At 39.3% G+C, this 12,719-nt stretch overlaps 2 protein-coding genes across 5 annotated transcripts in view; both read left to right on the forward strand.

Moving 5' to 3' along the window:
- Positions 1-209: 209 nt before the first annotated feature.
- LOC112557521 (HRAS-like suppressor 3) lies at positions 210-6,966 on the forward strand. Of its 2 annotated transcripts, none has more exons than XM_025227434.1 (4): positions 210-367; positions 479-630; positions 1,253-1,400; positions 5,690-6,966. In XM_025227434.1, exons 2-4 carry the CDS (start codon positions 498-500, stop codon positions 5,931-5,933), a joined length of 525 nt encoding a protein of 174 aa, XP_025083219.1. In that variant the 5' UTR covers positions 210-367; positions 479-497; the 3' UTR covers positions 5,934-6,966. The 2 variants fall into 2 exon arrangements, with proteins under 2 accessions (XP_025083219.1, XP_025083220.1); XM_025227435.1 differs by lacking the exon at positions 5,690-6,966 and adding an exon at positions 1,593-2,865.
- A 778-nt stretch (positions 6,967-7,744) lies between these two features.
- LOC112557874 (pleckstrin homology domain-containing family G member 5-like) overlaps positions 7,745-12,719 on the forward strand; it is a 58,951-nt gene continuing 53,976 nt past the window's right edge. The window contains exons 1-2 of one of the 3 annotated variants that reach the window (XM_025227967.1): positions 7,745-8,196; positions 10,756-10,851. In XM_025227967.1, the coding sequence (XP_025083752.1) occupies positions 10,839-10,851 (13 nt within the window). In that variant the 5' untranslated portion in view covers positions 7,745-8,196; positions 10,756-10,838. Of the gene's footprint in view, positions 8,197-9,054; positions 9,247-10,755; positions 10,852-12,719 lie in introns of those variants that run through there. The other 2 variants (XM_025227969.1, XM_025227968.1) reach the window with 2 other exon arrangements.

Below are 12,719 nucleotides of genomic sequence, written 5' to 3' on the forward strand. Positions count from 1 at the left end.
GTAAACGAAACAAACTATCCATGAAGAGTGCGTGCGAGCGCGCGCGCACACGCACAGACTCGCACTCTCTTTTTAACACGATCAGGCACGCACATACATGTTCTATACACAAGTATAAGTTTCTTGTTTTGGGAAAATTCCACACGGTGTCGCAAGGCACTTACCTAGTCATAAGTACTTCGTAATTACAGCCTAAGGTTCTCCACCCCTTCACTCATTTCTCAGTAATCCCAAACTAGCTCGGACACGTAGACTTCTTGACATAGTTTATTTTTCAGAAACAACATGCTGTCATTTTCTCGGCGAGAGGAGCAGACACCGCACTGTCACCACCTTCTCTCCACACATTTTCTTATTGGTCTCAAAGGTATGCCCGTAAGTTAGTTGAAGAATGACTGTTCTTTGAAGGCAGATTTTGAAAACAAGGTAAGTTCGCATTTAGCCTGTATTTTATTAATATTGTAGCATGACTCGACAGGTAACTCCTTCACCTGACAATGTCGAAATCCGCTTCGGGAAACAGCACCAAGGAGATCGAGGAGCACAACAGAATGATAATGAGCAAGGCACGTGAAGGAGATTTAATCGAATTTCCACGACCGATTTATTCTCACTGGGCTGTTTATATCGGTGAGATTTTAACTTTTGTTTACTGATTTAATATTATTTCTATATTATGACCAGACTTTTTTTTGTTGTTTTGATTAAATTATTGTGGCATTAGCTTTCGTGACAGGAAAAGAAGAGAAGTTGTAGTCAACCTCAAAAGTTAAAGAATTTTCCAGAAAATTGCAACAAAATAATAGGTAAACATAGAAGGCTGCCATTTGTTGAACAGGGATGTGCTAGAAATAGTACAAACGATGACGAGAAACGGGTTTATCAGCAGGAGGGAATTATGAATAATAGGTCAATATTCAGGCGAAAGTCGAAATGGAATTGTAGATAAAATTTATGTAATATCTGTAAGAAAGTAATGCCATTGGTGAATTAAAGGTGCAATTAGAACATCATTTTAAAATATCATTTTGAAACGAATAATCAGTTGTTTATAGATGATAACAACTTAAGACAATTGTCTTTGAAGTGTTACATCTGGGATATTGAGGAAAATGTATTTTGAGGGGAGTAAAATAGTGGAAAGGTCAGTCTGTAAGGATACATGAACCTCTTGATACAATGAGGATTTTCAACACCACCAAAGTCAATGTGCATCCTTGTCATCTCAAATTACTACCCTGCTTTGTCGCAGGTAATGGAAAGGTCATAGAGCTGACAACAATCGTCCATCCTGGATCCTCCACTGGGACGCCAGAAGGCATAGTGCAGGAGGCAGACTTCATGAAGGTGGCGGGCAGCAGCAAGGCCAAGATTAATAATGAAAAGGATAAAGACTGGGAGTAAGTAGCTAGCAGACCTTGCAGGCTATAGAGCATAATAAGCAAGTTTAAAGGTTCGAGAACGACTTTCACAATATAAAACAGTTTATCTGTGTAAGTCATCAGATATATTAAAGGATATATTGAGTGATGTTTACTTAAATTCACTATTTTTATCTGGTAACAGTTTTATTGGTTTGTTTAAATCTGCAGACCAAGCCCACCATGGCAAATCGTTGCAACCGCAAACAGTTTAATTGGCTACAGATTCTACCATCTTCTAGATTCAAACTGCGAACACTTTGCCAAGCTCTGCCGATACTCAAAAGAAGACAGCGACCAAGCTAAAGAACTTTTGAAGAAGCTTGAATCTCTGGGAAGCAACCTTCCTGCCATCCCCAAGCTCCTCGCCTCAGTCGTCACGCGGACCAAATCCGGGGCCCAGTATCAGTGACGTCACACTGCCACGTGAAGCTGGGCGATGGATGGGTCCCGAGGGCTCCTGACTGAGCCTCGGCTCTGGTCACAGGAAGCTCCCCACGACATCACACCTGCACAGTGTATACACCTGCAACCGTTTGTGTCAGAAAGAAGTGAAAATCATCTTGATGGGTCAATACGACTAATGCCTTATCCTGTCTTTGTACTTTCTTGTTATCGTAATATTACTATTACAATGAGATGACACTGCTAATCGTTTTCTAAACTATTCCTTCTTCATTGTTTTATTTTGTGTATTTTACTCGATTTTTAATCCTCTCTATGCAATCATTCGGCAGCCGTGGAGACTGAGCAGTCATTGCAGTAATGCCATCATACGCTCGTCGAGATAAATGAGTAATGAATTAGTTTATATACATTTATAACATTACATACATCGTGTGCATCTACACGGCTACATCAGGCTCATAATCTCTATTTAAAAATATATATGTATATAACATGTGTTATTGACATTTCGGGCCTTTGCCAGTTCCCAATCAATCTTGTTACACGTGACCACAGTGTAAACATGACATGCACCATTCCTTGTGCTACCTAGAGTTATCTTTTATATAGCTTATAGATAGTGAGCGCACTTTTGTTTTAAAAATTTCATTAATTATGATATATTTGATAATCACTTGCATACGATAAGTGTTTCTAGAAGCTTGCTTTTGCAAATAGATTGCTCTGTTCTCATGTAGTTCTTACGACTGTTCAACCTCCGGCCTTTAATTAATGCTGGATCCTAACTGCTTAATTGTACATTTATTATTGTAGCAAGTCAGTTAACTCATCTGATGCTGCCATGTCACATTTTATTGAAGATTTTGTCCAAGGTTTCTCCACGTTTTGTATTTAATGCACCTATTTGGATTAAAATAGTTTGTCTTACAAAGTGGACGCTTGAAATTTATAGTCTGTGTTATTAAAACGTTTAATTCACAACAAAGTACATAAAATGCTCTTTTTTCATTAAGAAGTAAATCTCTGTCATGTTTAATTTGTTTGAGGAGTTGTTTGTGAGTATGAATGTAGGAAACATTATCAAGAGAAATTAATTTACATGACTAATAAAAAAAAAAAGTAGAAATTATCTCCCTTTGAACGAGGTGCCGCAATGTGATCTAGATTATTTTGTCTGAGCAGTTGTTTCATTTTACACAGCTGTACCTCCTCATAACAGTGAAGCTAATACATGTAAGTCTTGCTGCCTGCTGAAGATGATTGTGTTCTTTTCCAGTGTATTAAAAAAATACAAAGTTAATACAAAGGCGATCAAACACACAAAGACCTGCAAGAACGTGAAACTTCATTGCACGTGGGCACGAAAGCATGAACATGCATGTATAATTATTACTAATTGAGAAAAAAATGTCGATGAAACAGAAGAGATATATATTAATGAAAGACAACACTACTTTTGGGGAATGGTAGATTATCAGTGAATGGGCAGTCCGTGGAAAGGAAAAATTCCGAATTATTCCAAATAATTCTAATCCTACAAAATTAATTAGTTTAATAATAAAAAGATACAAACAGAAGGCGTGTTCATTCACAAACACACACAATTCTGTAGTATACATTTATAAACCACGTGCCACATAGAACTGTGTTCAATATACAAACGCTTTCAATCCCGTTCATTATCTACTTTATAATATTTATAATGCTAATTAATGTCAATTTAACTTTTATCACAATTCTCATCTAGTGCTATGCATAGCACCGTACGACTGCAAACACACACACACATGACATCACACTTCATGACTTTGCGAAAAGGATATTTCAAGAAACAAAGAGTTCAGACACACTAATTTGGATTGTTTCCATGGCAACCGATAGCGCGACGAGTGCACTAAAACCATTTTTTAAAACTTCATTCAAGGGCTAAATAGCTGATTAAAAAAAAAAAAAAAAAAAAAAAAAAAAAGAAAAGAAAAAAAAATCTGCGCTATCCTGTGAAACGATTTTTATTTTTTCGGCCGGAGCTGGGCCTTAACTGACCTACCCTTTGATTGCAGCACATTACAGCTGAGCTCTTATACAGACGATGAGCACACGTAAACAAAAAAAAAAAAAAAAACAAAAAACACAAAAGAAAAACCAAACTCTCCATGAAGAGTGCATCCTCTCGTGCGAGCGTGCACACACACACACTGTCTCCCTCACTCTCTTTTTAACAGGCGCACGCACGCACATACAGATTCTATACACAAGTATAAACCTTGTTTTGGGAAAATCCCACACGGTGTCGCAAAACATCTATTCATCGGTGCACTCCCCATCCCAACCCCACCCCTTCACGGGAGATCGGGTGTGTGCTGTGGAAGGGGACGAGCACAGCTTTTATTTTTTATTTTATTTTTTTTTACAGCGGTTGTGAGAGAAGAAATTTACCAAGCAAACAACTCCCTAAAAAACTACTCATTTCTCAGTAACCCCAAAATAGCCCGGACACGTAGACTTCTTGAAATAGTTTATTTTTCAGAAACGATGTTGTCCTTTTTGCGCGGCCAGAGGAGCAGACACCGCACTGCCACCACCTTCTCTCCACACATTTTCTTATTGGTCTCAAAGGTATGCCCGTAAGTTAGTTGAAGAATGACTGTTCTTTGAAGGCAGATTTTGAAAACAAGGTAAATTCGCATTTCGCTTGTGTTTTATTAATATTGTAGCATGACTCGACAGGTAACTCCTTCACCTGACAATGGCGAAATCCGCTCCGGGAAACAGCACTAAGGAGATCGAGGAGCACAACAGAATGATAATGAGCAAGGCACGTGAAGGAGATTTAATCGAATTTCCACGACCGATTTATTCTCACTGGGCTGTTTATATCGGTGAGATTTTAACTTTTGTTTACTGATTTGATGTTATGTTCTATATTATGACCAGATTTTTTTGTTTTTGTTGTTTTGATTAAATTATTGTGGCATTAGCTTGCGTGACATGAAAAGAAGCAAAGTTGTATTCAACCTCAAAAGTTAAAGAATTTTTTTTAGAAAATTGCAACAAAATTATAAGTAAATAGGTAGAAGGCTGCCATTTGTTGAACAGGGATGTGCTAGAAATAGTACAAAAGATGACGAGAAACGGGTTTATCAGCAGGAGTGAATTATGAATAGTAGGTCAATATTCAGGCGAAAGTCGAAATGGAATTGTAGATAAAGTTTTTTTAATATCTGTAAGAAAAAAATTTTATTGGTGAATTAAAGGTGTAATTAGAATACCATTTTAAAATATCATTTTGAAACGAATAATCAGTTGTTTATAGATGTTAACAACTTAAGACAATTGTCTTTGAAGTGTTACATCTGGGATATTGAGGAAAATGTATTTTGAGGGGAGTAAAATAGTGGAAAGGTCAGTCTGTAAGGATACATGAACCTCTTGATACAATGAGGATTTTCAACACCACCAAAGTCAATGTGCATCCTTGTCATCTCAAATTACTACCCTGCTTTGTCTCAGGTAAGGGAAAGGTCATAGAGCTGACAACAAACGTCCATCCTGGATCCTCCAATCAGCAACCACTGGGACGACAGAAGGGATAGTGCAGGAGGCAGACTTCATGGAGGTGGCGGGCAGCAGCAAGGCCAAGATTAATAATGAAAAGGATAAAGACTGGGAGTAAGTAGCTAGCAGACCTTGCAGGACAAAGCATAATAAGCAAGTTTAAAGGTTCGAGTACGACTTTTACAATACAAAACAGTTTATCTGTGTAAGCCATCGGATATATTAAAGTGATATATTGAGTGAAGTTTGCTTAAGTTCACTATTTTTATCTGGTAACATTTGTGTTGGTTTGTTTAAATCTGTAGACCACGCTTACCATGGCAAATCGTTGCAACCGCACGCGATTTAATTGGCTCCAGACTCTACCATTTCCTGAATTCAAACTGCGAACACTTTGCCAAGTTCTGCCGATACGGCAAAACAGACAGCGACCAAGCTAAACAATTTTTGAAGAAGCTTGAATCTCTGGGAAGCAACGTTACTGCCATCCTCGGGCTCCTGGCCTCCTTCGTCGTCATGCGGACCAAATCCGGGGCCCAGTATCAGTGACGTCACACTGCCACGTGAAGGGCGATGGATGGGTCCCAAGTGCCCCTGACTGAACCCCGGCTCTGGTCACAGGAAACTCCCCACGACATCATCTTTAATACAGTGTATACACCTGCAACTGCTTGTATCAGAAAGAAGTGAAAATCATCTTGATGGGTCAATACGAGTAATGCCTTATCCTGTCTTTGTACTTTCTTGTTATCGTAATATTACTATTACAATGAGATGAAACTGATTGTCGTTTTCTTAACTATTTGTTCTTCATTGTTTTATTTTGTGTACTTTACTCGATTTTTAATCCTCTCTATGTGTGCATTCGGCAGCCGCGGAGACTGAGCAATCATTGCAGTAATGTCATCATACACTCGTCGAGATAACTGAGTAATGAATTAGTTTATATACATTTATAACATTACATACATCGTGTGCCTCTACACAGCTACACCAGGCACATAATCTCTATAAGAATTATATATTTACATTACTTATGTATTATTGACATTTCAGACCTTTGCCAGTTCCCAATCAATGTTGTTACACGTGACCACAGTGTAAACATGACATGCACCATTCCTTGTACTACCTAAAGTTATCTTTTATATAGCTTATAGATAGTGAGCGTACTTTTGTTTACAAAATTTCATTAATAATGATATATTTGATTATCTCTTGCACACGATAAGTGTTTCTAGAAGCTTGCTTTTGCAAACAGACTGTTCTGTTCTCACACAGTTCTTACGACTGTTCAACCTCGGCCTTTAATTAATGCTGGATCCTCGCTGCTTAATTGTACATTTATTATTGTAGCAAGTCATTTAACTCATCTGATGCTGCCATGTCACGTTTTATTGACGATTTTGTCCAAGGTTTCTCCACATTTTGTATTGAATGCACCTATTTGCATTAAAATAGTTTGTCTTACCAAGTGTACGCTTGAAATTTATACTATTTTTTTTTAATTAAAATGTTTAATTCACAACAATGCACATAAAATGCTCCTTTTCATGAAGAAATAAATCTCTATGATGTTTAATTTGTTTGAGGAGCTGTTTGTGAGTATGAATGTAGCAACCATTATCAAGAGAAATTAATTTACATGACTAATGAAAAAGACGTAGAAATTATCTCCCTTTAAACGAGGTGCAGCAATGTGATTTAGATTATTTTGTCTGAGCAGTTGGATCATTTTACATAGCTATACCTCCTCATAAGTGAAGCTAATAAGTCTTGCTGCCTGCTGAAAATGATTGTTCTTTTCCAGTGTATTAAAAAATACAAAGTTAATACAAAGGCGATCAAACAACAAAGACCTGCAAGAACGTGAAACTTCATTGCACGTGGGCACAAATACATGAACATGCATGTATAATTATTAGTAATTGAGAAAAAAATGTCGATGAAACAGAAGAGATATATATTAATGAAAGACAACAGTACTTTCGGGGAATGGCAGACTATCAGTGAGAGGGCAGTCCGTGGAAAGGAAAAATTCCGAATTATTCCAAATAATTCTAATCCTACAAAATTAATTAGTTAAATGATAAAAAAATTCAAACAGAAGGCGTGTTTATTCACAAACACACACAATTCTGAATTATTGCATTTCAGTGGGATTAAAAGTTGTCTTTTACCATTAAAAAGTAACTAAAAGCTGACGAGGAGTGTTTCAACAGTTGAGTTCCCCGATTCACGTGACCCTCCTCCTGTCAGTCCGACGCCCGCTGGTTAATATGTGTGTGTCAATGATTTAAATGCGAGCACGCCGGTACTATTTAAAAAGACAGACTTGTGGGCGAGTAGGAGATGATGACAGCGCATGGAAGTGGGACGAACGAGCGCGAGTCGGAAATGAACACAGGGAGCGAGGTCAGCCGGGGTCACGCACAAGTGGAAGTCAAAGACGGATCCTCTACTCCACTCTCAGCGCCTCTGAACGAGAGAAGAATGGTTTGACTGTTGTCAGGCGCTACGGATACTCTACCACCGGCGCTGTCAGTCACAGGACCCTGTGGGTTCGGACAGGGAAGACCTCATTCTCCTCACAGCAACTGACGGTGAGTGGATGAAACTGACAGCTCACTTTGACGTCATCAACAACAACGACCCTCCCACACTCCAGCCAGTGGGTGTAAATGTTTACGATGTATTATGCGAACACTTTAAACAATGTTGCCAAGTAAAGGATATTTTCTCCTGAAAGGATGAAATACTTACAGCGTGTCAGTATCATCGTACACCTTGAGCGACACGGAGCGCGTTGACGGTAAGACAGCTTCTCACCTGTGAAATACTTCACCTTTCTCTCTCTCTCTGTCTTCTGTGACTAAAATGCTTATTGATTAAATAAGGTTTATGTCAGTTGGAAGATTTTCTGAGTTTAAAAAAAAAAGCGAAATAAGATGTGAAGGTTGCTGCCAGCAGTGACAGGAGTAATGACAGGTGTGATTGCGGGCTGAGGTAATTATTCAGGTGAGGTGGATGTTGCGGCTGTCACTCCGATACACCGTACAGGCCTGTGCAAACTGAAACACGTGTTTACTTTGGTCTGTTCCGGCGATAACCCGGCTGTGGGTGGTTACATTCCTGTCTAAGTATGTAATGAAAGGCGTGACGCCAGCCTGTTACACGGTCATGATGACGTAGTCATTCACGTTGTGTCGTGTAACGATGATGGTGCAGTTAGGTTCACTGGATGACACGTGGTTTGTATGAATAGCATTACAGTCTTACAGTCTTACAGCTGAGAATGCTCTCTGTTAACATTGTGTGTCTCCATAGTTTGTTTTGTTTTTGTTGTTGTTTGTTTTTTTTTTTTTTTTTTTTTTTGGTTTTTTTGTTGTTGTTGTTTTTTTTCTGTCGGGGTCTTCCAATTCCCGACATTTTATTTCTGATAGAAAATGTGTTGTCAAAGGTGCACTGTCTGTTTGACACACATACACACACGCGCGTGTATTAACGACATATGAGGATATAAATAAGCTTTCCATAAGACACCAGACGACCTCCCTAACCCCGGCAACAGGCTGCATGTAACTAATCATGTAATTAAGCAGCTCGGAGTACCATCACACGACACATGAGCAAGTGCTGCTGTGCAACCTGAAGGACAAGATCTGCATACCTTTAGACGATTGGCTGTGCGATGAACACACCTGAGGTTGTGCAGGTAAACTGGGAGCACAGACACTTATAGTGATGTCACTTAACACCGAGCAGTGCCTGCTGACACTGGAGTGAAAAGGATAAATACAAGTGTCTGCAGCCTCTTGTAATTCTCCTGTTCTCTAGCACGTGCACCTGAGAGACGCAACAGGTGGGGACAGTTTCTGTTGGCCGGTTTGTCTTTTATCACTCAGCACAGTATTATTCCTCGCTCCTGTCTTATTCCTTTCTGTTACATATTTAAAAGGACAAAAGTCAAGGTGATAGTTGCTGTATACACCGACACGTATATTTGGTTCTTACTCTGATAACCTGAAAGCTTTGTCTGACTTATTTAACATGGAATATGTATTTCACATATTATCATCCTTCCCTCCAGTTTTCTTTTTCAAGCTTTCCTTTATTCCTCATTGTCCGTGTGGGTTTTTGTTGTTGTTTTGCTTTTTGATTGTTTTTCATTTTTGTTTTTTGTCCGGTTTTGTTTTTTTTTTTATTTTTTTGTTGGCATTGTTGTTTTGTTTTGTTTTTTGTTTTGATTTGTTTTTTGTTTTGATTTGTTTTTGTTTTGTTTTTGTTTTTGTACTTTATACGGGTAGATATAGAGGTCTGGAGTCGGGAATGATCCTGAAGAAATCGACTAATGTGTTGTTTTCCTGTAATTGGGTGTCTCCCTCACTAACGATGACTATTAGATGCTGTGTGCACCTATACACATTACCTGGCTACACCCAGTGTGTGCTTAGTCATGCGTAACGAAATAATGATCTCCCCAATCCCCAGACTGAAAAGATAACCTGACCGTTGGAGTGGAAGGGTGTGAGCAGAGGGGAAGTGCTGTCGTTAGGCATCTGCACACAAGCTAGTGATTCATACTGGAAGCTTTAAGACCTCCTGTTGTTACAATTTTTACAGGGCTGAGATGCTAGAGATTGAGGGATGTCCACGAACTGAAAGTTGCGGCCTGTAAATGTGTACAGTCCTGCTACACGTGTGCTTAAACTTGAATTTTAGTCCTTAAAATAAGTGAACCCCGCATGAAACTGAAACTGCCAGATCCTCACGCAATTAATTTGCGATTTTCCAAACGTTTAAAAAAAGACCCTTGAGGAACTTATATAGGCATGGTTCCGAAAAATAAATAAATAATAAAGCACACACACACACACACGAGCAAAAAAAAAAAAAAAAAAAACAAAAACAAAAAAAAAAAACAGGAGACTGAAAAGGAGAATGCTAACATAACAACCATTATTTATAACTTCCGCAAACGTTCGAGAAAATTCTAGCTGCATCTGATAAATAGGTCAATGAAGTCCCCGTTATGTGACGGGTAACATTACATGAGTAATAAACATGGAACCACTGACGTGTCACGGGGTCACGCATTCATTTGCTGTACGTGAGCACAGAATGTGTAGACCACCGGAAAGTGTGAAGGTTAACAGTCTCACCGACGCTAAATTGAGAGAGGAAACCCGGAGTCGGCAGTTCCTTTTCTTGCTCCCCATTCCCCCCTCCCCTTCAACACACACACACGTCACACACACGCACACACACACCCACCCTCTGAGTGTGTCTCCCAATGTGACAGCGACATGACTGGCTCTAATGACAGCTCTCAATGCCGTGAGTACACAGCTGTGTCCTGACATGTCTGCAGGTAGTGCCAGCCAGTGATCACACACCTGGAACACACGTTTCTGCGATATCATCGTCATTGACGGTTAAGTCATCGCTGGAGCCATGACGTCAAAGGGTGAGTACTCACTGGCTTTGTCAGTGCACGTGAAAAATGTAGACGAACACCAAATTCCATCTCTCTCTCTCTCAAACAGTCATGTATTCTTTTTTTTTTTTACCATCCTTCTCTCTGTCTCTTTCTTTCTTCTCTTTCCATGTTGCCATGAGAGTTTACTGTATGTCTTCTATTCAAGGTGGATTTGTTTTCTTTGTTTTAAAACCTTCTGATGTGAAGAGACTCTGTATGCATGAGTGAATGTGTATAATAATGTGTGTCTGTAAGTAGTGTATATGTATGTGTGTATGAGGAAAGCATCTGTGTATGGGTGATGTGTATCAGGGGTTGAGGAATGGCTAGAGTTTAAAACCCCGGAATTTGATGATCTGTACAGCAAAAACAGGTTATGTTTAGAAATACACGGAGAACACTTAGTCGTCCGTCAGTCTTAATTTTAGCTCTGAACATATTTAAGCAGGTCTAGTCTCCTCAGGTAGGTACAAATAAAAACTGCGCACAAAACTGATCAAAACATTCTTAACCTGTTCTTCACACTTCTGCCCTGCTGTCTGCCCCAGCAGTGAGCGAACGTTAACTTACCTGAACTTACCTTGTTATTGATGTGTTGTATCGTATATATTGTGACAGTCGTGTCCTTTCCTGTTTGTCTGTCTGAGCTATGGTAGTGTGGTTCACTGTGACCTCAAGTTCTGTCAAACAGGTATACTAGTGTACTAGTATACTAGTAAGTCAAACGCTTCAGGCGAGACGAGAGAAAGATCGTGGCGCTGAATGACGGACTACGAGAAGGACGAGTTTTGTGTTGGTTGTTGTGGGTAGTACACAGGGTAGGTGGCTTGTGGAGCAGTTTATGAGGGTAATAAATTGTCAAATCTCAAACAACGGCTCAGATTAACTACACGCTGTTTTATACTTATTATTATATTCTACATATATATATATACACACCCACTTTTATTATATATTATATTACATGCACAATCTAAGCGGCTGTGCTTAGTACGCTGGAGTGTGATTATTCATTTTTGAAAGTTATTGCTAGTATTAAAGTGACTAGAGTTCATGTTCCTCTAAACAATTGAAGGAAACACTTATTTCCCAGTCTGAGAAAACAAAACAAACCAAAAAAACAACAACAAGAACAACAAAAGAAAAAGGAAAAACAAAACACAAAGAAAAAAAACAAACAAACAAAACACAAGAAAACAACACCACCACCCCTAAAAACAATCCAAACTAAAACAAAAAACAATCCAAGTTTTTTTTCAGAGCTAGAAGTTTCCAAAGGTCACTTTGCACAGAGGAGTTAGACCCTTGAACCCACAACTGTAGCTGGCTCCACTAACATCCTGATAACATTCAGTGATAGAGTTGGGAGCATCCCAGGGCTCTTGTGATGTCGTGGTGGTGACCTTCTGTGCCCGATGATGTTTGTCGGTTGCTTTTCGAGGCTGGCAGAGGGCTTGCTACTCAGATTTTCTAAATCCTTTCCTTGGGGCGAATTCAGCCCAGTGATTTGAAATAAAAAACATCAAAGAGGAAACGAAATCCACCACAAACAACTCAAATAGAACACCGGTAGACCTTCAAGATCAACGATGTGTTTTGAGTACACCTGAACTCATAGCTGTTTTGTCTTTGATGAACCACTCACCCCACTATACCTCCTTCCCTACTTCCCTCCTTCCCTCCTTCCTCCTTCCCTGCCATCATGAAGGTCAAGGGCTAAACTGACTTCCAAGATTAAGGTAGGAATTGAGATTGGCGGTTTGTACAGTCATCCGGGTAAGCTCCCTGCGAGTTAACGGTAAAACCACAAGGATATTTCCTCCGAGGAAGTTCATCGTCGCACGCAGAGTCCCCTT

This window comes from Pomacea canaliculata, linkage group LG2 (genome assembly GCF_003073045.1).
Source record: "Pomacea canaliculata isolate SZHN2017 linkage group LG2, ASM307304v1, whole genome shotgun sequence".
Classification (NCBI taxonomy): domain Eukaryota; kingdom Metazoa; phylum Mollusca; class Gastropoda; order Architaenioglossa; family Ampullariidae; genus Pomacea; species Pomacea canaliculata.

What these genes read in the sequence shown, in the direction of transcription:
- LOC112557521 (XM_025227434.1), top strand. Translation starts at nt 498, where the DNA reads ATGTCGAAATCCGCTTCGGGAAACAGCACCAAGGAGATCGAGGAGCAC. An exon ending in TCACTGGGCTGTTTATATCG is followed by an intron (nt 631 to 1,252) that starts GTGAGATTTTAA and finishes GCTTTGTCGCAG; the next exon opens with GTAATGGAAAGGTCATAGAG. An exon ending in GAAAAGGATAAAGACTGGGA is followed by an intron (nt 1,401 to 5,689) that starts GTAAGTAGCTAG and finishes TTAAATCTGTAG; the next exon opens with ACCACGCTTACCATGGCAAA.